General features: G+C 36.7%; 1 protein-coding gene and 1 long non-coding RNA gene across 5 annotated transcripts; one reads left to right on the forward strand and one right to left on the reverse strand.

The window, feature by feature from the left end:
* Positions 1–3,111: 3,111 nt before the first annotated feature.
* Positions 3,112–6,728, forward strand: LOC107824011 (uncharacterized). Of its 3 annotated transcripts, XM_075242466.1 has the most exons (6): positions 3,112–3,264; positions 4,279–4,444; positions 5,293–5,445; positions 5,545–5,720; positions 6,064–6,170; positions 6,287–6,728. In XM_075242466.1, the coding sequence occupies exons 2-5, from the start codon at positions 4,304–4,306 to the stop codon at positions 6,152–6,154; spliced, it is 561 nt and encodes a 186-aa protein (XP_075098567.1). In that variant the 5' UTR covers positions 3,112–3,264; positions 4,279–4,303; the 3' UTR covers positions 6,155–6,170; positions 6,287–6,728. The 3 variants fall into 3 exon arrangements, 2 of the variants coding, with proteins under 2 accessions (XP_075098567.1, XP_016506224.1); XR_001656760.2 differs by having other exon boundaries at positions 5,545–5,863; positions 6,064–6,728; XM_016650738.2 differs by having other exon boundaries at positions 6,064–6,728.
* A 1,899-nt stretch (positions 6,729–8,627) lies between these two features.
* On the reverse strand, positions 8,628–13,342 carry LOC107824010 (uncharacterized). 2 transcript variants are annotated; one of them, XR_001656759.2, is made up of 2 exons: positions 13,077–13,342; positions 8,628–9,035 (listed from the first exon to the last, which is right to left on the reverse strand). It is a non-coding gene; the product is annotated as an uncharacterized LOC107824010 (long non-coding RNA). The 2 variants fall into 2 exon arrangements; XR_012704294.1 differs by having other exon boundaries at positions 12,113–13,342.
* Positions 13,343–27,960: the final 14,618 nt, after the last annotated feature.

The following is a 27,960-nucleotide window of genomic DNA, read 5'->3' on the forward strand; positions in this document are numbered from 1 at the left end:
TAGCCTACATAACATGTAAAATATTAATTACGGAAGGATAATTTAACATTATAAGTAAGTATAACAAATAACATACCAGTGCCTCATGCCTCCCGACGTATGAAATGTACCGACCACCAGTGTGATGAGCGGGATTCCCGATGAGAAGCCGGGTAACGCTGCAATACTAACCCATATACTCATGCTCGCCATCCATACGCTCGGGTGGAGGGGGTGGCGAAATTAGGTCATACCTATGGTCCTAAATCCTCAATCTGGGCCTCTAGCCAGGCCACGTATGTCTGGTCAACCCTGGAACGAACATCCCGTTGGTAATGTATCCTAAGCCAAGTGGACGGAATAGGTACAAGCTGTGGTCGACCAAACTGGCGAAGGACTCGCTCGGTGGCATGATGCTCGATAATATCGAGACATATCAGTAGGATGGAAGAGCTCCACATAACTCGGTCGCGAGAGCAATAATTGGGCAAACCAGCTATGAGCGCGTCACTGTATGGCCTCCATAATAACTATTAATTAAACACAAGAATCGTGAGTAAATGCAACACATATAAAGCCAGGCTAAGTAAACTTAAGTATACATGTACTTGCGCGCCTTCAAGCAAATCCAACAAATTCCTGTAATAGGGGAGATGATGTCGAGCCTCGAACTTACATCCGTAGCCACGCCTATCAACCCACCTCCAAGCTAAAGGGAGAAACAGTGGAGGTGGTGCATCCGCAATGATGGGTGGTAGAGGTGGCTGGAACTGCAGGAGCCGCTCCCAGGCCCAAACATAATATAGATAGTGGATGTAAAATTTAAGGTATTTTTTTACTATGTATATTATAATTATGAAAAGAATTGACTATGTTTTCACCTGCAGCAACGGTAAAAATCTGGCAACGTCTCTCTGGGTGCCCATGCTAGCTCGGCACATCTGCCTATACAGGTAACCTAGCACAGCTGCACCCCAGCTGTAACCAGGTAAAATATCTAGCCGCTCAAGATGATGTAGAAATCTCAAGCTGACTAGGTTTCCCGAAGTGTTCGGGAAATAGTACACCACCAAACATTAGCAGCAACAACAATCTCGTGTGCCGGTCGATAACCTCCGGCGGTGAATCATCCGTAATCTCCGCATCCATCGCCTCCAGATGCTGCCGGACGGGCGTCAGCTGCAAACGACTGGCCCCACTCAATGCAGTCTCCTCTGCTGGCTGGAAACCGATGAGTCGCTGCAACATATGCAGGTAATGCAATCCCCTATAGTCTCTAAGAGCATGCAGGTAAGCTACAGGTAATCCATTAACTGGCAACCCGAAGAGAACCTCCACGTCCTCAAGTGTGATGGTAGCCTTGCTGATGAGTAGATGAAATGTGTGCATCTCTGGTCGCCACCGCTCTATCATAGCCGTGATCAACGCCCAGTCGAACTGCAACTGGCCGTTCTCTATGATCCTGTAGAAACCCGTATCCTGAAGGCGTCTAACTATAAGGGGATACAGTGGGTGGTCCCTAATGAACTCCCACATATCGTCTATACGTCTGGGGCGGAATGTCTGGGACAAACACTGCCCATCCCATATGTATGAAGACCTATGGTTGGCATGTAGCAACAATAGCTCTAGAGATCCAGGTCCGGGATGCACAGGGGGAACCTCCATGACATACGTCTGTAAATTGAAAAATATTAATTAAAGTATTTTTCTTTTTAATTGCTTAACATCTTTAAATATATTGTAATATCTTTTATATTAATATTTAATTAATATTTTTACTATATTGTTACTTAGGTTGATACATTTTCTATATTATAATTTTATATGTTAATTTATTATTTTATATGTTAGTTTATTATTTTATATGTTTGATTCTTATTTTATATGTTAGTTTATTATTTTATATATTTGTTTATTATTTTATATGTTAGTTTATTATTTTATATGTTTCTTTCTTATTCACCTTTTTGGGTATAATAGAATTAAATAATTAATTTTTATATGAATACATGATTTAATTTATAAGTATTCATATACAAATAATTAGTTTGACAAATACTGTTGTTTTTTTATGTTATTTTCTTACATTTGTTGACTAAAATTCGAGAGAATTTGTATTTGAACTATCATCTTTTTTTAGATATTTTTGGGGTTAAAAGATAATTAAATAATTAATTTTAATAACTACAAAGATACTATGCTAAAGGGAACTACATTGTACTACGCTAAAGGGCACTACATTATAATTACTCGCACTACATTAAAATTACGGGCACAACATAACATTAAAGGAAACTAAATAACATTAATTATTCATAAAATAATAATTTATCTATTTTACTAATCTTTTAGTACATAAATAATCTAATTCGGATAACAAAAAAAATTTAATTTAATCACAAAACAATCAAAAAAATACATATACCATAGTAAAAAATAACTAATGAATATTTTTTATAACAAATATTAACATTAATTATTCATAAAATAATAATTTCTCTATTTTACTACTTTTTTTAGCACAATAATAATCTAATCCGGATAAAAAATAACAATTTAATTAAATCGTAAAACAATCACGAAAGAACATATATCACAGTAAAAAATAACTAATAGACATTTTTTATACATGAGTTTTAACAAAAAATAAGTTGGAATAACTCAATTTTAAATTTTTTGAAAGGTGAAGATTTGATGATTTGGGGGCGAAACGAGCAATCCACTAGGCGATAACGCCTTAGATCCGATGTTAACTTGCTACAATACCGAGTATCTATACTTTTTATGAAATCGGTGGGCTCCAAAGGAGTTTATTTGCGTTAAAAATGGGGGAGAATAAAAAATGGAGGCTGCTGGTTCGTGTCTGGTGGGGGAAGGAGATGCACGGGTTTTTATATAGGTATAGCGCGCACATATAGGCGCTATACTATAACGCCTTATATATGCGCGCTATACCTCCCGCCCATTTTAAGTTCAAATATAGCGCGTGCGCTATATATAAAATGATATCCAATTTTATTTTTAAACTTATTTGTGTCTCTTGAGTCCGAATGAACCATACTTTAGTTCCGGAATACCAAAATAACCCCTTTTGCTAATTTATTCATTTTTTTGCTATTCTATCCTCTCTCTTTTTTTTTCTCCTAATAAATTAAAACTATATTGTCAACTGGAGCCAAAACAAGAAGCTTCTCTATCTCTTCAGTCTTCTGTTCTCATGTCTCCTCTCATTCACTAAATTTACACTGCTTCAGGTTCAGTTCCAGTTGTAGTATCTTCAAGGTATGAAATTGCTGCATTTCGACCTATTCGCTTACCCCCCCCCCCCCCCTCTTCCGACGAACCCAACTCCCTTATATCTGTCATATCTTCCTCCTAGCATCAAGATTTGATGAATCAGTATGAATTAGTATATAAATAAATCATTGTTATGTGTGAAGATTTGATTTTGAGGTAGTTTTGGCAGTTGACCATTTGCTATTTTAATTGATTAATTTGATGAATATGTATGCGTGTGTGTATTTATGCATGTATATGTATATAAATTTGATTTTGAGGTGTTTGGTCGTTGACCCATTTGTAATTTTTATTGATTCTGGTTTTAAATTTGATGAACGAGTATGAATTAATACATAGGAAATCATTTTAATGTGTAAAAATTTGATTTTGAGGAGTTTGGCAGTTGGCGCATTTTGTTTGAATTAATTCTGGCCTTAAAATTTGATGAACTATGAATTAATACAGAAAAATTATGTGTAAAGGTTTGATTTTGAGGTAGTTTGGCAGTTGAGCATTTGCTATTTAAATTTATTCTTGCCAGTAACATTTGATGAATTTTATTGAATTAATATAGAAAGAAGTCAAGTTTATGTGTGAAGATTTGATTTTGAAGTGTTTGGAAGTTGACCATTTGCAGTTTGAATTAATCCTCGCAATAAATTTGATAAACAAGTATGATTCAAATAAAAAGAAATCATTTTTATGTATAAAGATTTGATTTTGAGGTGTTTGGCAGCTGACCCATTTTGCAGTTTGAATTGATTCTGGCAATATATTTGATGAACAAGTAAGAATTGATAGATAAAGAGATCATCTTTTTTAGAAGAATAGATAAAGAAATCATTTTAATATGTAAAGATTTGAATTTGAGGTGTTTAGGAGTTACTCTTTTGCAGTTGGAATTGATTATGATTTCTAACATTAAATTTGATGAAGAAGTATGCATTAGCATATAAAGAAATCATTTTAATGTGTAAAGATTTGATTTTGAAGTGTTTGGTTGCTGCCCATTTGCAGTTTGAATTGATTCTTGGGTCTGAAAATGGAGGAGAGTGGTCCGAGTCGGAGTGGCGAAGAACCAACATCATGGGATGAGCTTTACAATGTCAATCTGATGCCTTCAGAGATTTTTCTCAAGTTCCGAAAAGAAATTGAGGGCTATCGAGTTGGTGTTAACTTGGAGGTACTAAATTCTCACTGACCATCTACGTTTCTTGATGTTTAATCAATGAACTATCTCTCAATCTCAAACTAGTTGGGGTCGATTATATGGATATAGTGTTCCCTTGATGCTTTCGTTCATGTTAGTTTAATGGGACTATCGTATTACAATGCATCAAGACGTTTTAGATTACTTTCAATTAAATTCGGCAAATTGTACTCGTTAGTATGAGTTATTACAAGTTGGAAATCCTCTTTTTCTTGGATGGAGATGGAGAAACTTACTATAGCAAACAGAGGTAGCAGAAAGCTAGTTATTGGTTAGATTTGTATATACCTTCTGGAGATTTAGTTGTGGATATACTGATGGCAGCAAGAGCACGACCGCTTATAACCGACTTACATGATAATGCCTCAACCCTTTCTGACCTCTACCAACGATTTTCAACCAGTGAAAGCTGGATCTTGTCCTACAAAGCCCCGTTTTCGTGTTTTTTTTTAATCTTCATGTTCTTGATACTATCTCAACGATGGACTTGGAGCTTTAAAATATCTTGTCCATCATCCTCTATGTAAACGTTCCCAGTTTGCTAATGTTAATGATCGAACGGATAATTTTCTTATAATCTGTTGTACAGTGGGTGCTGAGTGATACACGGTCTGCTTTATGCCAATAATTCCCTCAAGATAAAAGTTAATACACAATACTGAAGTCTAAACTGTAGAAGCAATATAAGATTTTACTGCATTAACGTTCTAGTTGTTGCTGAAATCACCTGGAAGGATATTGAGTAGAGCATTATAACGCCGTGTCGTCTATTTGGGTATTTGTTGTTTTAACTAGTTTTTTTAATGCTACCTCTTGACCAGTTTTACAATGCCCCATACAATGAGTATCTGGCGAAGCTGGTTTTAAAGCCTTTAGCCCCTGATCGGAGATGGAAGTTCATATACGAGCCTTTACATCATGAAGTGCGCCTTCTTTCCAAGAAAATCCCAGTGACAAAATTTCTGAATCTTCAGGTTTGAACTTTTTTCGTTCCTTCCTCTACACTGTACTGCTTCCTACTATAGCCCTTATCAGCATAAAAAAATTATAGGGTAACCATTTGAATTACACAGGTTGGAGTAGGCCACAGCTTTCAGTTGCATGCAACTGGTTGGAAATGGAAGCTTACTACTTGTTTCGGCGGAGATGGTGTCTCCAGCATCCGGAATAAAACATCACTCGGATTATGTCCTGGTGTGGATTTCCGTTTTGGATGGAAAGCAGATTATGTTCTTCCAGAAGTTACTGGGCAAGTTTTCTCATCCTAATTTGCCATTCACTTCGTAGGAAATCACTTGAAGGGGAGCCTTGGCATAACTGGTAAAGTTGTTGTCATGCGACTAGGAGGTCACAGATTCGAGCCGTGGAAACATCCTCTTGCAGAAATGCAGGGTAAGACTGTGTACAATAGACCCTTGTGGTCCGGTCCTTCCTCGGACCCCGCACATAGCGGGGGCTTAGTCCACCGGGCTGCCCTTTGTAGGAAATCACTAGGCTTCTTACCCCGTGACGATATAGTGCTTTAACAATTAAAAACTGACTGAAATTTGGTAGCGCTTTTACCTAATATGAATTCTGGACTCCGTTTGCAGCGCTTTAGGTACTGGTGAACCATTGTTCAATATGAATTCCGGACGACTACAAGCGTCACTGGATAGAGTAGAGGCCATCTTTTCCCAATAAACACAATTACTACTTCGTATAATTCCTACCTATGCCTTCTAATCCTATTGAATTTGGTGTCGCTCAATCTTCCTTCTGTACCTTTTCAAATCATTCTTCTCCGATCGTTGATTTATCTGCACCATGATATAGGGATTGGATTGTAGAGCTGACTCATCTTACTTTGCGCGTAAGCTCTCCATTTGCCGAGGAAATCTTGAATCACCTTGAGATCTCATTTATGGACATATAGAGACCTCAAGGGACTTCATCATTCATCAACTAAGTGGAAGTTATTTTCTTTTTGGTTAACCTCTCATGTTAAGTCATCAAAATTTTCCTTCTTAATTTTATTTTTCTAACTATTATGCTACAGTTATGTTCTTTGTAAGAAACACATTTCTGATATCATTTCTTGCTTTGTATTTTTTGGGGAGATGGGGGCTGGAAAACTGAAGGGAGGAGAGCTAAACACAAATGTGTTCTGGATTTTGACATACTGTTGAATTTCTTGTTAAGAGTTGGCAAGGGGAAGAGTCTCCTTTTTACACTGAGAACCCTTTAATTGTTTGTTTCAACTTGTTTGATTATCTCATCATTTTTGTCATAAATCACATCATTATTACTGACCCTCTTTGTATGCTTATAGTTTGGTCAAAAGTGCTTTCTCCCCTCAAAGTTAAAGGTGTTTTGACCAAGCTTTTAGTAGGCGTTTGGACATAAAAGTTTTGATTTTTTAAAAAAAATAGCATTTGGAGTTAAGTTGAAAAAATGACATTTGAATATTGAAATTATAAATTATGTCGACATTTTACTTGAAAAAATATTGCAGTTTTGTGAGTTAGGAAAAAGGTTTTTCAGAAAAGCTTGAAAAAGTGGTTTGAAAAATTCATTTTCAAAAAATTTCCAAAACTTAGGAATTTTCATGGGAAAAAAATCTACAGACAAATGGGTCTTTAGAAGGAAAAAAATATTTTTGAGTAGAAGTAGAAACTGTTTTCTTCTCCCAAAAAGTAATATTTTGAAAAATACTTTTAAAAAAATACACTTAGAAACACTTTTAAAAGATTGCTGCTCAAAGTGTTATTCAAAATGATTAATCAAACACAAAATTACTTTATTTTTTGGAAAGTACTTTTAAAAATAAGTTATTTTAAAAGCTATGCTATTTATCTTAAATTAGTTGGTTGAGTGTTCAAGATTATCCACATAATACCATATATCACTCAAAGCTCCGAACGAGTGTGCGTTTTGCATATTTTTTGGTATTCTCACAAAAATTACATATTCCTGAAATTTTGCAGCCAACAAACGCACCCTTTGGGAAAATCCATGGAATGCGCTTCAAACATTTATTATTATAACTATAATTTTTCATACTTTTGCACATTTAACATTAATATTAACGGAAAATATATTTGGCCACACTAACAATGGCCCAAATGTCCAGAATGGAGGTATTATGGTAACTTCACACGACTTTTGAGGACATAATGGATAATTGTGTATTTTCGTTTTCCATCTCTACCCTTTAGCAGATTTTTATTTTAATTCAATTTTTTCAAACAACTCTCTCTCATTATTTTAATTGTATTACCTTCCCAAGACTTCTTTCACATATACACATGCATGACTACATCATTTTCCATAAAGCATTCAATGCACATATACATATACTATACCAAACGAAATACATTAAAATATACACATAGTATACTAGAGGAAACACGTGTACATTTAAACTACCACTACAACAAATTTGATTATCAATGATAAATTATTGTCACTTAAAAAAAAAATTGTCAATGGTTCGTCTTTAAAACTGGGCCACTAAAAGTATACAAAGACAAAATAGTGTTTCGTCGCTAGAAAAAGTTATATTAACAACGAAATTTGTTTTTGTCCTCAAATACATAGTATTTGCGACAAACTCATTTGTCGGAAAAACTATTTAAAAATTGGAGCTGATTGTTTGTTTTTGTCACTGAAAAACTTATTAATGTTGACGAAACGATTGCCATTAATCGTTTAGTTTAATTAGTGACAATACCAATTGTCTCCAAAGTTATACATATATTTTGTCCCTAAATATATGAATTTGTGACAACTTTTCTTTTCTAAAAATGATTATAATTTAGTAGTTAAAAATTATTATGTCGTCACTAAAAATATTGCTTATTACTGAGAAAATAAAATTATTACTATGATTAATGACAATTTCAATTGTCATAAAATAAAACGTTAATCCGTGACCAATATAGGTGATTCTCATACAAGTTTTATTTTTGTCACTAAATGCAGTCAATTTGTGACAAACTAATGTAAAATATGTTTTCACTAATTACAAATATTTGATGTCATTTAAATTCATAGTGGTACTATTGATAATTAGTATTTACCTAGTTTTTCACTAATTTGTGAATTTATTAGTAGGCGAATTGAAAGTAACATAACAAAACGTGCAAGGTAACAAAAATTTCTATCCATGATCGTATAATTAAAAACAATTAATACTATATTGAGATAATATCTCATTACAAACTTCATAAATTAAAACACATAAATTAAGTAAAATCTATCCAACATGAAAGTCTAATAGAGATGGAAGAATATTGATAAATTAAAAAGAGATGGACGTATGTTGCTTCCTCAATTTGCTAATGTAATCAGCCGTCTAATAAATATACTCTTGAATAAATTTCCACGTTCTTGTACCCGTGAAAAACAAAAGTTATAATTAAGTACATACTTTTTTATGTCATGATAAAAATATATATTAAAACTTTAACTATAAATTATGTATTAATTAGTGAAGGAAATAATAGAATGAGAGATGAATACATGTAAAAGAAAAAAAATACTTACTTGAAGTTGCACAATAAAATTTTTTATTCATCTTTGGCTGCAAATAACCATAAAAATTCAGAGTAAGCGATGTGAAATTTTGAGTACTTGAACTCTCAAAAAAAAAAAAAAAATCTTCAAATCTTTTTCATATTATTTAAATTAAATAATATGAAATTGGGGGAAATGCCGAGTGCAATTACAACTGAGTGCAAATCCTAAAGGAAATATGCATGACTTGGAGATAGGAAAAAAGGGATGCAAAGGAACTGATGACACTGGGTGTGAAGAAGCTAAAGCAGTTGGAACAAAGCCTACTACTGGATCCAATTTCTGGGCAAATCTAGTGGCGAGGAATACCTATGCGGCTAGAGGAATGGGGCTCACCTATGTACCTCCAATGATACACAATGGGGAAAAAATAATTAAATTACAGCAAGCTGAAGTTGAGAAGGAAACAGAGAAATGGAGGAAGGCAGTAATCATGTACGTAGTTGGAGATACACCTAGTATTGGAGCTGTTGAAAGATTTATCGTGTTCCAGTAGAATTTTGTAACAAAGCCAAAGGTATACTATCACAATGAAGGTTTTTTTGTTGTTAAGTTCAGTAGTATAGAAGAAAGGATAGTATAGAAGAAAGGAATGAAGTGTTATATTCAGGGCCAAGTACAATCAATAGCAAGTCAGTGATCACTAAGGCATGGGCTCCTGACTTTGATTTCAAGGAGGAAGTATTGAAGACTCTTCCCTTGTGGGTTAAGCTTCCAAACTTACCATTGAACTATTGGGGAGTTGATTCTTTGAGTCGAATTGGAAGTGGGCTAGGGACACCAATTTATGCTAATGGATGTACCACTAAAGTGGAGAAGATCTCATATATGCCATAATTCTTGTGGAAATGGATATTACCAGGCCATTGCCTACAAAGATAACAGTGCGAGATCTAAATGGAAGACAATTTGAGCAAATAATTAGCTACGATTGGAAACCTGTGTATTGTAGCACATGTTTGCAGCTGGGACATAATTGCCTAAACAAGATAGCAATGCAGCAACAACATGCCAAACAACCAAAGCAAAGGCAGGAATGGAAACCTAAGGAGCAGAACAACTCAGTGACTGGAAATGAAGGACCATAAATAATTGTGGACAGTAAAAAATCAGAAATTAGCCAAGACATAAAAGAAAGCATCCAAGCTCAGAAGCAAGCAAATCGTAAAGATGAGGGGTGGCAGGAAGTAAGGGGAAAATCTGCTGCTAAAAATAATCATACTGCTGCTGAAGAGAGATTGGTTATAGGAAATGGCTTTTCTTCCCTTACTAGAACAAATGCTCATCAGACAAGTATTGGCACTAGCAGAATGGAAGGAGGGCAGAGTAGTCGTGGGGTTCTGGAGGAGGTTGTACTACCAGACCAAATAGTTTATGAAGCTGGTCATCTGGAATGTTAGAGGCTTGAATAAAGCTTATAAGCAAAAGGAGATGTAGAGGTTTATCAGGGAAAATAATATTAGTATTATTGCTATAGTAGAACATAGAGTGCAAGAGAAGTATTCAAGTACGATTCTAAATAAGATAGCCCCTAAGTGGAAATGGTGTACAAACTATGAAGTTGGAGGCAGAGGAAGGATATGGATAGTGTGGGATCCTAATGAAATAAAATTTACTATGATAGGGTGCAAACCTCAGTATATTCATGGGGAGGTAAAATTATTTGCTAGCAGACAGGAATTCACTTTTACAGCTATATATGGACTCCACACAGTAGATACAAGGAAAAGCTTATGGGTGAATTTGCTAAGCTGGAGCCACTCTCAACAATGATCTTGGCTATGTATGGGTGATTTTAACACAATCTTATCAGTAGATGACAGAAGTAATGGGAATCCAGTACAAGATGGGAAATTAGAGATTTTAAAGAGTTCCTGACAAATTCAGGGATGTTTGAAATGAGAACAATAGGGAGAAGCTTCGCATGGATAAATTCTCATGTCTTTAACAGAATAGATAGGGCAATAGTTAACTCTGAATGGGTAACCAATATGCCACAATTGGATGCTATGATTATGGATCTTTATTTCTCATATCACTCTCCCCTATGTGTCAAATTTGGAGATGAACCACATAACTCTAGGCCTTTCAGGTTCTTCAACCATCTGGCAGAACATAAAGAATTCCTAACAATAGTTGCAAGGCTATGGGAAAGACAAAAAATAACTCAAATGCCTGGAGTATGGAGAAAACTGAAAGAAGTAAGAAGAGAATTAAAGAAGCTAAACATTACTGAGTTTGCAACAATTGATGCAAAAGTGAAGCAGGCCAGACACCAACTAAAGGAGATACAAGAGAAAATGAGATCTAACTACTTACAATCAAACTTGTTTGAAGAGGAGAAGTAACTGAAGAAGCAACTGGAGAAATGGGTCAATATTGAAGAAAGTATTTTCAAACAAAAATCCAGAAATCAGCGGTTAAAATTGGGACACTCAAACTCTGCTTTCTTCTTTGCCAATATGAAGAATAGAGTTAGTCAAAATAAGATTAGGAGTCTGATGACTCTTGCGGGAGAAATAGTTCAAACAATGGGTGCAATTGAAAGTGAAGCGGTGGTATTTTACAAAGAATTGCTTGGCTCATCTGCAGCAGCCATGATAGCCATTCAACCGAGTACTATGAAAGAAGGGAGGGTGCTTAATAGATGCCAACAGATGAAACTCATAGAGCCTGTAAGTGTAGAGGAGGTATACAATGCACATAGATGATTTAAAAGCTCCAGGGTGTGATGGATTCAATTCATTATTTTTTAAGAAAACATGGGCTATCACAGGACGGGAGATCACAGAGGCAGTCCTGCGGTTCTTTAACACAGGAAAAATGTATTGACCCATCAATGTGACTACAGTCACTTTTATACCTAAGGTACACCACCCCTCAACCATTAGAGAGTTCAGGCCTATATCCTGTTGTACAGTTCTGTAAAAATTATCTCTAAGATACTGACTACTAGACTGCAAGAGGTAATGGACCAGTTAGTTGATAATAGCCAGCCAGGATTCGTGCCAGGAAGAGTTATTGCTGACAATATAATTCTAAGTCATGAATTAGTACAGGGGTATGGAAGAAAAATGATCTTACCCAGATGCATGATGAAGTTAGACCTGCAGAAAGCTTATGATTCCATTGAATGGGTATTTCTTGAACAAGTCTTAACTAGCCTGAATATGACTGAGAAGTTTGTTAAATGGATAATGATGTGTGTGAGCACTGTGTCATATTCAATTCTTATAAATGGGAAACCTGCTGAGCCATTCCAAATTAGGAAAGGATTGAGACAAGGTGATCCATTGTCTCCTTATTATGTTTGTGCTTGGTATGGAATACCTTACTAGAAGATTGAAAACATTGAGGAATGATCCTAACTTTAATTTTCATCCAAGATGTGACAAATTGAACATTATACAGCTAGAATTTGCGGATGACTTGTTATTATTATATAGGGGAGACACTGTATCTGTGCAAATGGTGTATAAATGCTTCACAGAATTCTCCAAAGCATCTGGACTTAAAGCAAATGTTGCTAAGAGTTCCATCTACTTTGGAGGTGTGCCACATGAAGTACAACAGGAGATGATGCATGTTGTGGGATTTTCCAAAGGTGAATTACCTTTCAAATACTTGTGTTGTATACAATTTATGGAGAGAAAGTAATATGAGAGTCTTTCAAGGGCAACAACAACAGACTGAAGTGCTAATTAGACACAATATCAAGAGGTGATAAGTAGAGGATTAATGCAGACTAGATTAGCAAAAGAAGATTGAAGAACTGAACTTTTATCCTTAGAATTGTGAGGATGTTAAGTAGATAGAGTTGTCTGAGCCTAGGGACTGTCTAGGCTCAAGTTGCATTGTTGTTTGTGCATATTGATACTGGTAAATAAAATCATTTAATTACCAAAAAAAATATTAAATAAGATACCACTACTACATAAACACAATATATCGTGAGGAGAAACCCAAATTTACAATGCCTAATAAATGGAAGGAAAGGAGATTTCTAGAAACGCACCAGAAAAATTGCACTAGAGATAACGTTACATACCACAAATTTGTACCAAAGTAGAAGTGGTGTTGAATCTTAAAACGCACAGCATTACAAATTTAATCTCTTTATGTTGTTAAATAGAAAAGATTTTGAAAAAAATTAAACATTTTGGATTATGTGTATGTGTGTGATAGAGAAATGATCTATCATGGGTGCAAATTTTGGATTATGGAGGATGATTGGATGAAGATCACAATGAGGAGAAATGGGGAAGAAGAAGGGGGTGGGACTACAGTGGCGGCAGTAGGGAAATTAAAAAGAGGTATTTGGGAAAACAAAAAACAAACACAAAAATAGAGAGGCACACTTGCCGCTTTATTTTTCGTTCAACTTTGAAAAGGAATAAAAAAAACAAAGTTGAATTTTTTTGATAATTAAGTATCTTATCAATGATAAAAAATATTTAACAACCATGAAAATATATTATTTGAAATTTATTTACACTTTATTTTTTTTTTATTACATTACTAGGAGTACAAAATACCACAAGATTAAATTGTTTGCTAACAAGCAAAATCCCATGATTAAAAGTTTTATTATATATCAATAATTAAATAAACTTTTTGCTATTTATTAAAACTAACAAACAATACTATAGTTGTTAGTTAAAAAAAACTATCTTCAACTCTATACTTTTTTGTAGTGGAAAATATGAAATTTTTTAAACTGATTTAATTTAGCGATGTTTAAACCATTTTAATAAAAAATATATTTATCAACACTTTTGACGAAATACACAATTATTTATATCATGTACGTCATTATATCCAAACAAGTAATTTCTTATTTATGATATCATATTTAGCGCCTTAAAAGTATTTTGAAACACTTGACTTTTATAGGTTAATTACAAGCAATGACATAGCTAAGTGTGTTAAAAGGGATTCAATTGAATCTCTTTTGCCGGACAATTATACTGCAAAAGTATGGTAATTATAATTTTTTTTTTTGTATATGTAAATTTTGAATCCCGGAGAAACTGCAAAAATATAATGTAAAGATAGGGTTCATGGTTCATTGCTAGTTGGGATAATCAATAGAAATCATATCATGAAAATAAAAAAAAATAAAAAAATTACCACATCATCATGCTTAATGTACGATTTGGGCACGTTCTTCCTAAACCATGGATAGAAATCATCTTAAATCCATCTTCTAGCATTCATATTTAGAGTATCTATTTTGTTTGGAGAGTTGAAAATATTGTTTAACACTCTAACTTGTGTTTAAGAGATATATAAAGAGTCAAGACTTTTAATTTCCCTCCAATCGTATTTTTACTTTTCCCTTTGTTTCTCTCTGAAAAATTTATTTGAGTTTTAGTCCAAAAATGTCATCTTGTTTTCCTTCCTAATAAATAAGCTAGAATATATTTTATTCCTAAAATTTAATCATATTTTCCCTTTTATTATAATTTAAGATTAACCAATAAAAATATATAGAATTATATATTGACTACTATATAAACGGTCAATATGGCTTTAATGAATGAAATTATTTATTGAATATGTATAACATAGGCCATATGACTATAACCTTAGTCAATGGACTTATGAATAACTATAGGCCGATACGTATGACCTTAATGAATAAAATTATATATTGGCTATTATATAAACTGTCAATATAACTAGGAATCACAACAATATAATTAGCATAGGCCATATGAATAAAACCTTAGTCAATGGACTTATATGGTTGCTATGAATAACTAATGACCGATACGTATGACCTTAATGAATGTAATTATAAATTGACTATTATATAAACGATCAATATAACTATGAATCAAACGATGTAATTGGCATAGGCCATATGACTATAACCTTAGTCAATGAACTTATATGGTTGCTATGAATAACTAGTGGCCGATATTGTTTCGACCCGAAATGTTTCACCGACGGGACCGTGATGGCGCCTAACATTTCACTTGTTAGGCAAGCCAACGTTAGAGAATCATTAAACCAATTCCTTATTTCCATTCAGTAATTAACAATAATTAACTAAGATAAAATATAATAAGTGCGGAATATCATAAAACTGTATTCATTACTACCACCCGGATCTGGAGTCACAATCCACGAGCATTCTAGAATTTACTACAAGTAATAGTCTGAAATAAATACAACTGTTTGAATGAGAGAAACAGTAGAACAGAAAAGATAGACGGGGACTTCAAGGTCTGTGAACGCCGACAGATCTACCTTGAGTCTCCGGACAGTGAGCCAATAGCAAAAATCCCGATCAACCCGAGCCGGTAGCAAAATCTACACAGAAAGTGCAGAGTGCATTATCAGTACAACCGACCCCACGTACTGGTAAGTGTCGAGCCTAACTTCGACGAAGTAGTGACGAGGCTAAGGCAAAACACCTACAAACCAACCTCTACAATTTAACAGTGTATATGCAAATAACAGAAATAAAGCACTAAACAGAAAATGTCGGGAGGGAAACACAAGATAAAGAACTACAACAGAATGATCACCGGAGCAGTCAATATACCATGAATCAACAGGAATAGTGAATACAATAAGGAAAAATATACGGCATCACCCTTCGTGCTTTTACTCTCAATCTCACCATAAAATTAATAGAAACGGCACGGCATCACCCTTCGTGCATTAACTCTCATATCATGGCACGACATCACCCTTCGTGCATTAACACTCACAATATGGCACGGCATCACTCTTCATGCATTAACACTCACAATATGGCACGGCATCACCCTTCGTGCATTAACACTCTCCCTTATCATAATGCAATGCATAAATAACAATAGGGAGATAGAATAACAAGTACAAACCTTACTTCAACATTTGGTTCCATAACATCAATTTCAACTTTGAAATAAACACTCAATTATCACAAGAAATTCCGTAAACATGATAAGAACGATAAATTGAACAACACTAGAATAACACATAATAATTTGGCATGAGAATGAGACAATATAAGAAAAATTGAGAAACATGGAAAACAGGTAAATTAACGGTGCATAAGTACTCGTAACCTCACATATACGCCGCTCACATGATTTTCACTTAGCAAGTAACCTAAGGTTCCTAATTCCCTCAAGTCAGGGTTAGACACAACACTTACCTTGCTCGAAGGCCACTTAATTCTCAATCACAGCTTTTCCTTTGGAATTAACCTCTAAACCACTCTTATCTATTCAAAAATGACTCAATAATATCAAATATTTCTAAAGGAATCAATTATATTTCATAAATTTAATTTTCCCAAATTTTTCTCCAAAAGGTTAAAAAATCGACCCCGAACCCGCTTGGTCAAAACCCGAGGTTTGAACCAAAATTCTTTTACCCATTCACCCCCGAGCCCGAATATATAATTAGTTTTGGGATCCGACCTCAAATTGAGGTCTAAATCCTCAAATTTTGAAATTCCTAAGTTCTACCCAAAAATTCTAATTTCACCATAAAAATTCTAGATTCTAGGTTGAAATCTTGTTATAAGATGTAAAAGATTGAAAGAAAAGAGTTAGGAATTACTTACCTGTGATTTGGGGAAGATTTGGTGTTTGGAAAATCGCCTCTTAAGGTTTAGGATTTTGAAAATATGAAAAATGGATGGAAAATCCCGTCTAAGTCCCTTTTACTCAGTTGCAAGTGTCGCAATTGCGACCTGAGCTTCGCAAATGCGAAGGAACACTCGCAATTGCGATGCCCTTCACAGTCCCGCTGCCTTCACAAATGCGACTAAACGATCGCATTTGCGATCACTGCCCTTCCCCGACTCCCTTCGCAAATGCGAAAGAAAACTCGCAAATGCGAAAACTATTGGCCTAGCTTCTCTTCGTAAATGCGATGAGAAGCTCGCAAATGCGAACCTCTCAGAGGTCGCAATTGCAAGATCAGAGGCCTGCAATAATATCAGATGCCCAGCAGTGTTTTCCAAGCCAAATCTCACTCTGTAGCCTATCCGAAACTCACCCGAGCTTTGGGGCTCCAAACCAAACATGCACACAAGTCTAAAAACATCATACGAACTTGCTCGCGCGATCAAATTGCCAAAATAACACCTAGAACTACGAATTTAGTACCAAATCAAATGAAATTCTCAAGAATACTTTAAAAATTCTATTTTCTCAACTGGACATCCAAATCACGTCAAATCAACTTCGTTTCTCACTAAATTTCACAGACATGTCTTAAATATCATAATGAACCTGTACCGGGCTCCGAAACTAAAACACGGATCCGATACTAACAATGGCAAATACCAATCAATTCTTAAAAATAAATAATTTTCAAACTTTTATTTTTCATCAAAAATTCATAACTCAAGCTAGGGACCTCCGAATTCGATTCCGGGCATACGCCAGGTCCCATAATTTGATACGGACCTACCGGGACCGTCAAAGCATGGATCCGGGCCGTTTACCAAAAATATTGACCGAAGTCAAATAAAATTAACTTTTAAGGCAAAAAATTTTATTTTCATTAGTTTTTAACATAAAAGCTTTCTGGAAACCTACCCGGACTACGCACACAAATCGAGAAGGGTAAAAATAAGATTTTTAAGGCTTAAGAGCACAGATTTGAGTTCTAAAATATAAGATGACTTTTTGGGTCATCACATTCTCCACCTCTAAAATAATCGTTCGTCCTCGAACGAACATAGAAAAGTACTTGTGCTCGTGAAAAGGTGGGGGATATCTACTCCGCATATCGGACTCAGACTATCAAGTAGCCGCCTCAATAGGCTGACCTCTCCACTGCACTCGAACTGAAAGGTAACTCTTTGATCTCAACTGGCAAACTTGCCGGGCTAGAATTGCCACCGGCTCCTCCTCGTAAGTCAAATCCTTGTCTAACTGGACAGAGCTGAAATATAACACATGGGACGGATCGCCGTGATACTTTCGAAGCATGGACACATGGAATACCGGATGAATAACTGCTAAACTAGGTGGCAACGCAAGCCTGTAAGCCACCTCTCCCATTCTCTCCAGAATCTCAAAAGGTCTAATATACCTAGGGCTCAACTTGCCCTTCTTTCCGAACCTCATTACACCCTTCATGGGTGATACCCGTAGTAACACACTCTCTCCGACCATGAATGCAACATCACGAACTCTACGGTCGGCATAACTCTTTTGCCTGGACTGAGCTGTGCGAAGTTGATCCTGTATAATCTTGACCTTGTCCAAGGCCTCCTGAACTAAATCTGTACCCAATAACCAAGCCTCCCCCGGATCAAACCATCCAACTGGCGACCTACACCGGCTACCATATAATGCCTCATAGGAACCCATCTGAATGCTCGGCTGGTAGCTGTTATTGTAGGCAAACTCCGCTAACGGCAAAAACAGATCCAAAGAACCTCCAAAGTCAATAACACAGGCGCGGAGCATATCCTACAAGATCTGAATAGTACGCTCGGATTGTCCGCCTGTCTGAGGATGGAATGCTATGCTCAACTCAACCCGCGTACCTAACTCACGTTGTACTGCCCTCCAAAAGTGTGAGGTAAACTGTGTACCTCGATAAGAAATGATAGACACAGGCACACCGTGAAGACGGACAATCTCACGAATGTAAATCTCTGCCAACCGCTCCGAGGAATAGGTAACTGCCACAGGAATGAAATGCGCTGACTTAGTCAACCTGTCCACAATAACCCAAACTGCATCGAACTTCCTCTGAGTCCGTGGGAGTCCAACAACAAAATTCATAGTGATACGCTCCCACTTCCACTCAGGAATATCTAACCTCTGAAGTAAACCACCAGATCTCTGATGCTCACACTTTACCTACTGGCAATTTAGGCACCGAGCTACATAGACAACTATATCTTTTTTCATTCTCCTCCACCAATAATGTTTCCGCAAATCTTGATACATTTTGACGGTACCTGGATGAATAGAATACCTGGAATTGTGTGCTTCTTCAAGAATTAATTCACGAAGTCCATCCACATTAGGCACACAAATACGACCCTGCATCCTCAAAACTCCGTCATCTCCAACAGTAACCTGCTTGGAACCACCGTGTCACACTGTGTCTCTAAGGATAAGTAAATGAGAATCGTCATCCTGCCGATCTCTGATGTGCTCAAACAAAGAAAACTGAGCAACTGTACAAGCTAGAACACGACTGGGCCCAGAAACATCCAACCTCACGAACTGGTTGGCTAAGGCCTGAACATCCAATGCAAGTGGTCTCTCACCAACTGGAATATTTGCAAGGCTACCCATACTGACTGACTTTCTACTCAAAGCATCGGCCACCATATTGGCCTTTCCGGGATGATACAATATGGTGATATCATAGTCTTTCAATAGCTCCAGCCACCTTTTCTACCTCAAATTGAGTTCCTTCTGCTTAAACAAATATTGCAAGCTCTGATGATTAGTGAATACCTCACATGGCACGCCGTAAAGATAGTGCCTCCAAATCTTCAGCGCGCGAACAATGGCTGCCAGCTCTAGATCATGAGCAGGGTAATTCTTCTCGTGAACCTTCAGCTACCGCGAATAATATGCAATAACCTTGCCACCCTGCATCAACACCGCACCCAGACCAATACGAGATGTGTCACAATATACTGTATAAGATCTTGAACCTATAGGTAACACCAATACCGGTGTCGTAGTCAAAGCTGTCTTGAGCTTCTGAAAGCTTGCTTCACACTCGTCTGACCACCTGAATGGGGCACCCTTCTGGGTCAATCTAGTCAACAGGGATGCTATGGATGAAAACCCCTCCACAAATCGACGGTAATAGCCCGCCAAACCAAGGAAACTACGAATCTCTATAGTTGATGTGGGTCTAGGCCAATTCTGAACTGCCTCAATCTTTTTAGGATCCACCTGAATACCCCATGTTGATACCACGTGACCCAAGAAAGCAACTGAATTCAACCAAAACTCACATTTTTAGAACTTAGCATATAACTGGCTGTCTTTCAGAGTCTGAAGAACAATCTGAATATGCTGCTCATGCTCCTCTCGACTGTGGGAGTAGATCAAGATATCATCAATAAACACTACCACAAAGGAATCCAAGTAGGGTTTGAACACCCGGTTCATCAAATCCATGAATGCTGCTGGGGCATTTGTCAGCCCAAATGACATCACTAGAAACTCATAATGCCCATACCGAGTTCGAAAAGCTGTCTTAGGAACATCGGATGCCCTAATCCTCAACTGATGGTAGCCAGGTCTCAAATCAATCTTTGAAAACACCTTGGCACCCTGAAGCTGATCAAATAAATCATCAATCCTCGGCAATGGATACTTGTTCTTGATGGTGACTTTGTTCAATTGTAGGTAATCTATACACATCCTCATCGATCCATCTTTTTTCTTCACAAACAACACGGGTGCACCCCAGGGTGAGACACTAGGTCTAATGAAGCCTTTATCAAGCAAATCTTACAACTGCTCCTTCAATTCTTTCAACTCTGACGGGGCCATGCGATATGGAGGAATGGAAATAGGCTGAGTGCCCGGAGCCAAATCAATGCAGAAATTAATATCCTATCGGGTGGCATCCCCAACAGGTCTGCAGGAAACACCTCTGGGAACTCATGAACAACCGGTACCGTATCTATAGAAGGAACCTACGCACTAGAATCGCGGACATAAGCCAAATAAGTTAGGCACCCCTTCTCGACCATATGCCGAGCCTTCACATAAGAGATAACACTGCTGGCAGAATGGCCAAGATTCCCTCTCCACTCTAATCGAGGAAACCCCTGCAAGGCTAAGGTCACCGTCTTGGCGTGACAATCTAATATAGCATGATAAGGTGACAACCAATCCATACCCAGTATGACATCAAAATCAACCATGTCAAGAAGTAGAAGATCTACATGAGTCTCAAGACTCCCAATGGTGACCACACACGAACGATAAACACGATCTACAACAATATCATATCCCACTGGTGTGGACACATACACAGGAGCACTCAAGGAATCACGGGGCACAACCAAATAGGAAGCAAAATAGGATGGCACATATGAGTAAGTAGATCCCGGATCAAATAGAACTAAAACATCTCTTCTGCAAACTGAAACAATACATGTGATAACAGCGTCAAATGACTCAGCCTCAGGCCTGGCTGGAAAAGCATAGCACCTGGGCTGGGCCCCACCACCCTGAACTACGTCCCTGAGATGGCCTCTAACTGGCTGGTCTCCACCTCTAACGACCTGACCTCCACCTCTAACAGTCTAGCCTTTACCTCTGGCTTCCTGACCCCTGCCTCTGGCTGGCTGAGCAGGTGGTGCAACAACTGGTGCCGGAACCATGAAACGAGAATTCTAATGCTGTGAGCTGCCCGTTGCTCGAGGGCAAAATCTAGCAATGTGTACCTCGGATCACCACAAGTATAACATAACCTCGAATGCTGTGACTGCTGACCCTGAAACTGACCATGTCGACCTGAATAACCACCCTGATAACTCTGGAGTGGAGGTGCACTAATAGGAGCTGGTGGTGCACTGTAGGCTAGCTGGTCGAAATAATGCATCTGAGGGCCACGACCACCTGAGGCACCGTGGGATGCCTGGAGCACTGAATGAAACGGCCTGGGAGGATGGCCTCTACCAAAAGTACTCCTGCCTCTAGATGAGGCACCGCTGAACTCACCGGAATGACGAGGTCTCTTGTCAGACCCCTGACCTCCCTGAGTAAGAACCATTTCGACTCGTCTGGCGACATTAGCAGCCGCCTGAAAAGAAATCTCACTCCCAGTCTCCTTAGCCATCTTCAATCTGATAGGCTGAGCAAGTCCATCAATAAACCTCCTCACCCTCTCTATCTCTCTCTCTCAGTGGGAAGCAGAAGAATGGCATGACGGGCCAAATACACAAAACGGGTCTCATACTGAGTAACAGTCATACTGCCCTGCCGTAGACGCTCAAACTAACGGCAAATCTCCTTTCTCAATATGATAGGCAGAAACTTCTCAATGAAGAGCTGAGAGAATTGGTCCCAAGTAAGAGCAGGCAACCCAACTGGTCTGGTCAACAAGTAATATCTCCACCATTTCATGGCGGAACCAGTAATCTAAAATGCAGCAAAATCGACCCCATTGGTCTCCACTATACCCATGTTTCGTAGAACCTCGTGACAGCTGTCAAGATACTCCTGGGGATCCTCTAAAGGAGAACCACTGAAGTGAACAGGAAGGATCTTGGTAAACCTGTCCAATCTCCATAAAGCCTCAGAAGACATAGCTGGCCCATCTCCGACATGTGCCACAATAACCGGCTGAACTAATCCGACTGGTTGAGCTGTTGGAGCCTGATACTAAGGAGCTATCTGTTCCGGAGCGGGAGTAGTGGGAGTCTGGGCTCCTCCTCCAGCCTGAGAGACTGCTGGTGCCATGGGAAATGCGCCAGTCTGGGCCACACTCTCCAAAAGGCCCACCAAACGAACCAAAGCGTCCTGAAGTACTGGGGTGGTAATGAACCCCTCTAGAACCTGAGCTGGTCCGGCAGGAACAGTCTGGGATGGAACCTCCTCGTCAAGCTGTATCTGAGGCTCCATTGCTGGTGCTGCTGCTCGGGCCCTAGGCTGAGCCTTGCCCCTGCCTCGGCCTCTGGCACAACCTCGGCCTTGACCTCTGCCCCGCGTAGGAGCTGTCACTAGAGGCTCTGGCTGCTGCTCCCCTAAGGAAGCGGTACGTGTTCTCTCCATCTGCGAGAGAATAAGAGTAGAAGAGTTCAATCAGTATTGAGAAAGCAAAATTGCACGACAGAGAAGAATAGAAGTGAAACTTGTTCCTAAACTTCATAGCCTCTGGAAGATAAGCACAGACGTCTCCGTACCGATCCTCCAGACTCTACTAAGCTTGCTCGTGAATCGTGAGATCTAGGCAACCTAGTGCTCTGATACCAACAGTCACGACCCAAAATTTTCCACCGACGGGACCGTGATGGCGCCTAAAATTTCACTTGCTAGGCAAGCCAACGTTAGAGAATCATTAAACCAATTCTTTATTTTTATTCACTAATTAACAATAATTAACTAAGATGAAATATAATAAGTGCGGAATATCATAAAACTGTATTCATTACTACCACCCGGATCTGGAGTCACAATCCACGAGCATTCTAGAATTTACTACAAGTAATAGTCTGAAAGAAATACAAATGTCTGAATAAAAGAAACAATAGAACATAAAAGATAGACGGGGACTTCAAGGTCTGTGAACGCCGACAGATCTACCTTGAGTCTCCGGACAGTGGGTCAATAGCAAAAATCCCGATCAACCCAAGCCGGTATCAAAATTTGCACAGAAAGTGCAGAGTAAAGTATCAGTACAACCGACCCCGTGTACTGGTGGTAAGTGTCGAGCTTAACCTCGACGAAGTAGTGACGAGGCTAAGGCAAGGCACCTACAAATCAACATGTACAATTTAACAGTGTATATGCAAATAACATAAATGAAGCACTAACTAGGAAATGTCGGAAGGGGAATATACTGAAGGGAACACAAGATAAAGAACTACAATATAATAATCACCGGAGCAGTCAATATACCATGAATCAACAGGAATAATGAATACAATAAGGAAAAATGCACGGCATCACCCTTCGTGCTTTTACTCTCAATCTCACCATAAAATTAATAGAAACGACACGGCATCACCCTTCGTGCATTAACTCTCATATCATGGCACGACATCACCCTTCGTGCATTAACATTCACAATATGGCACAACATCACCCTTCGTGCATTAACACTCACAATATGGCACGGCATCATCCTTCGTGCATTAACACTCACAATATAGAACGATATCACCCTTCGTGCATTAACACTCACAATATGGCACGACATCACCCTTTCGTGCATTAACACTCTCCCTTACCATAATGCAATGCATAAATAACAACATGGAGATAGAATAATAAGTACAAACCTTACTTCAACATTTAGTTCCATAACATCAATTTCAGCTTTGAAATAAAAACTCAATTATCACCAGAAATTCCGTAAATATGATAAGAACGATAAATTGAACAACACTAGTATAGCACATAAAATTTTGGCATGGGAATGAGACAATATAAAAAAACTGAGAAACATGGAAAACGTGTAAATTGGCGGCGCATAAGTACTCGTCACCTCACATATACGCCACTCACATGAATTTCACTAAGCAAGTAATCTAAGGTTCCTAATTCCCTCAAGTCAGGGTTAGACACAACACTTACCTTGCTCCGAAGGCCACTTAATTTTCAATCACAACTTCTCCTTTGGAATTTACCTCCAAACCACTCTTATCTATTCAAAAATGACTCAATAATATCAAATATTGCTAAAGGAATCAATTATATTTTATAAATTAAAATTTCCCAAATTTTCCTCCAAAAGGTTAAAAAATCGACCCCGGGCTCGCTTGGTTAAAACCCGAGGTTCGAACCAAATTTTTTTTATCCGTTCACCCCCGAGCCCGAATATATAATTAGTTTTGGGATCTGACCTTAAATTGGGGTCTAAATCCTCAAATTTTAAAATTTCTAAGTTCTACCCAAAAATCCTAATTTCACCATAAAAATTCTAGATTCTAGGTTGAAATCTTGTTATAAGATGTAAAAAATTGAAAGAAAAGAGTTAGAAATCACTTACCTATGATTTGGGAAAGATTTGGTCTTTGAAAAATTGTCTCTTAAGGTTTAGGGTTTTGAAAACATGAAAAATAGATGGAAAATCCCGTCCAAGTCCCTTTTACTCAGCTGCAGGTGTCGCAATTGCGACCTGAGCTTCGCAAATGCGAAAGAACACTCGCAATTGCGATGCCCTTCACAGTCCCGCTGCCTTCGCAGATACGAGGAAAGTGTCGCATTTGCGACCACTGAATTTTCGTAAATGTGACTAAACGATCGCATTTGCGATCACTGTCCTTCCCCGACTCCCTTCGCAAATGCGAAAGAAAACTCGCAAATGCGAAAACTATTGGCCCAGCTTCTCTTCGCAAATGCGATGAGAAGCTCGCAAATGCGAACCTCTCAGAGGTCGCAATTGTGATGCCTGATCTCGCAAATGCGAGATCAGAGGCCTGCAATAATATCAGATGCCCAACAGTATTTTCCAAGCCAAATCTCACTCCGTAGCCTATCCGAAACTCACCTGAGCCATCAGGGCTCCAAACCAAACATGCACACAAGTCTAAAACATCATACGAACTTGCTCGCGTGATCAAATCGCCAAAATAACACCTAGAACTACGAATTTAGTACCAAATCAAATGAAATTCTCAAGAATACTTTAAAATTTCTATTTTCTCAACTGGACGTCCGAATCACGTCAAATCAACTCCGTTTCTCACCAAATTTCACATATAGGTCTTAAATATCATAATGAACCTGTACCGAGCTCTGAAATAAAAATACGAACCCGACACTAACAATGCCAAATATCAATCAATTCTTAAAAATAAATAATTTTTAAACTTTTAATTTTCATCAAAAATTCATAACTCAAGCTAGGGACCTCCGAATTCGATTCCGGGCATACGCCCAGGTCCCATAATTCGATACGGACCTACCGGGGCCGTCAAAGTACAAATTCGGGCCCGTTTACCAAAAATATTGATCGAAATCAACTAAAATCAACTTTTAAGGCAAAAAGTCTTATTTTCATTAGTTTTTAACATAAAAGCTTTTTGGAAATCTGCCCGGACTGCGCATGCAAATCGAGGAGGGTAAAATAAGATTTTTAAGGCTTAAGAGTGTAGATTCGAGTTCTAAAATATAAGATGACCTTTTGGGTCATCACAGATACGTATGACCTTAATAAATAAAATTATATATTAGCTATTATATAAACGGTCAATGAACTTACATGGTTGCTATGAATAACTAGTGGCCGATAAGTATGACCTTAAGAATGAAAATATATATTGGTTATTATATAAATGGTCAATATAACTATGAATCACAACAATATAATTAGCATAGGCCATATGAATAAAACCTTAGTCAGTGGACTTATATGATTGCTATGAATAACTAGTGGCCGATACGTATGACCTTAATAAATAAAATTATATATTGGCTATTATATAAACGGTCAATATAACTATGAAGCACAACGATGTAATTAGCATATGCCATATGACTATAACCTTAGCTAATGGACTTATATGGTTGCTATGAATAACTAGTGGCCGATACATATGACCTTAATGAAAGAAATTATTAATTGGCTATTATATAAACGGTCAATATTACTATGAATCACAACGATGTAATTAGCATAGGCCATATGACTATAACCTTAGTCAATAGCTATTGATTATTAAAGGGGGACTAAATATGCAAAATACATAACTTAATTCATTAATATTTCATAATCAAAATTGTTACTTAGGATTCAAGGTTATTCGAATTTATATACCATATAAATTTTCGAAAATTAATCTATACTATATTAAAATCACGAAGGCCTTTAGCGAAATGTCGTTCGCCATTTTACCCTCTTAAACTAGAGTTCACACCGGACAAAATAGTCATTTGATTATTTTTTTAATATTTAGTAATAGTACTCTAATTAATTTCCTAATACTTAGGACTTTGATATCAACTAAAAGTTTAATTATTAAGTCTTTCCTTATTTGAATTAGGTGAAAACTACTAATATGTAGGGATTTTAAAAAGGAGTAAAATTTTAATTAATTAAATATCTTTCTTTTGGTATTTATTATTTTGACATGAAAGATATTAAAAAATCGTAATTATTTAACAAAATGGTAAATCTTTGTACTAAAAATTATCCAATGTTTTGCATCAACAAGCATCCGTATATATTTGGAATGTTCGTTTCGATATTCTTTTATGTTTTTGTATTCTTTTCTTTATCTCTATGTTTCTTGTGAATTTATTTATGTAAGTTAAAAGTTCTTATCAAATTATCTTCTAGAATTTTTTTAAATCAAATGTGGCTCATTAATATTTTTATTTGCACGAAGGCCCTTAGCGAAATATAGTTCGCCTTTTTATACTCTAATTAAACTAGAGTTCACACTGGACAAAATAGTTATTTGATTATTTTTCTAATATTTAGTAATAGAATCTAATTACTTTTCTAATATTTAGGACTTTGATATCAACTAAAAAGTTTAATTAATAAATCTTTCCTTATTTGAATTATGTGAAAACTACTAATATGTAATTTCCTTTGATGTTGGGAACAAATAATTAAGCCTTTAAATTAACTATTTAACAAGAATTAATTTAATTATTTTTCGTATTTATCATATAAGTAAAATTATTTTCAAATTGATAAACCGAATATGATACATAATGTTTTTTGATAAGAATAGCATTAGCATATGGAAAAATTGGTTATAATAGTATTAAGAGTCAAATTCGTAAAAAAAACAAACTTGAATTATTATTATTATTATTATTATTATTATTATTATTATTATTATTATTATTATTATTATTATTATTATTATTATTATTGTTATTATTATTATTATTATTATTATTATTATTATTATTATTATTATTATTATTATTATTATTATTTTACAAATGAAAACTTCTCTTATGTTCTATATTAAATTGTTTGATGTAAAAGAATATAAGTCATTTAGGCGTTACGTTTCCCCTTATCAATTTTTTCTACGAGCATAACACCAACCTCTTCATTCCCAAAATGGCAGAGAATTTTTTTTAGTTTATTTTATTTGGCAAATCTTTGTTGGTAGTAGTATTTACATATTTTTTTAATTTGTTTTGTATTAGATCATAAAAATAACAATATTCTTTTATAAGATATTTCTATAGAAGTCCTTAGAAACTACAATAAGGCATCTAAGAACTTTTATGAAAAGAATTCTTTATTCATTGAACCAGCTAAATAATATATTTAGTAGTCATCATTTTCAA

The sequence above is a fragment of the Nicotiana tabacum genome, chromosome 21 (genome assembly GCF_000715075.1).
Source record: "Nicotiana tabacum cultivar K326 chromosome 21, ASM71507v2, whole genome shotgun sequence".
Taxonomy (NCBI): domain Eukaryota; kingdom Viridiplantae; phylum Streptophyta; class Magnoliopsida; order Solanales; family Solanaceae; genus Nicotiana; species Nicotiana tabacum.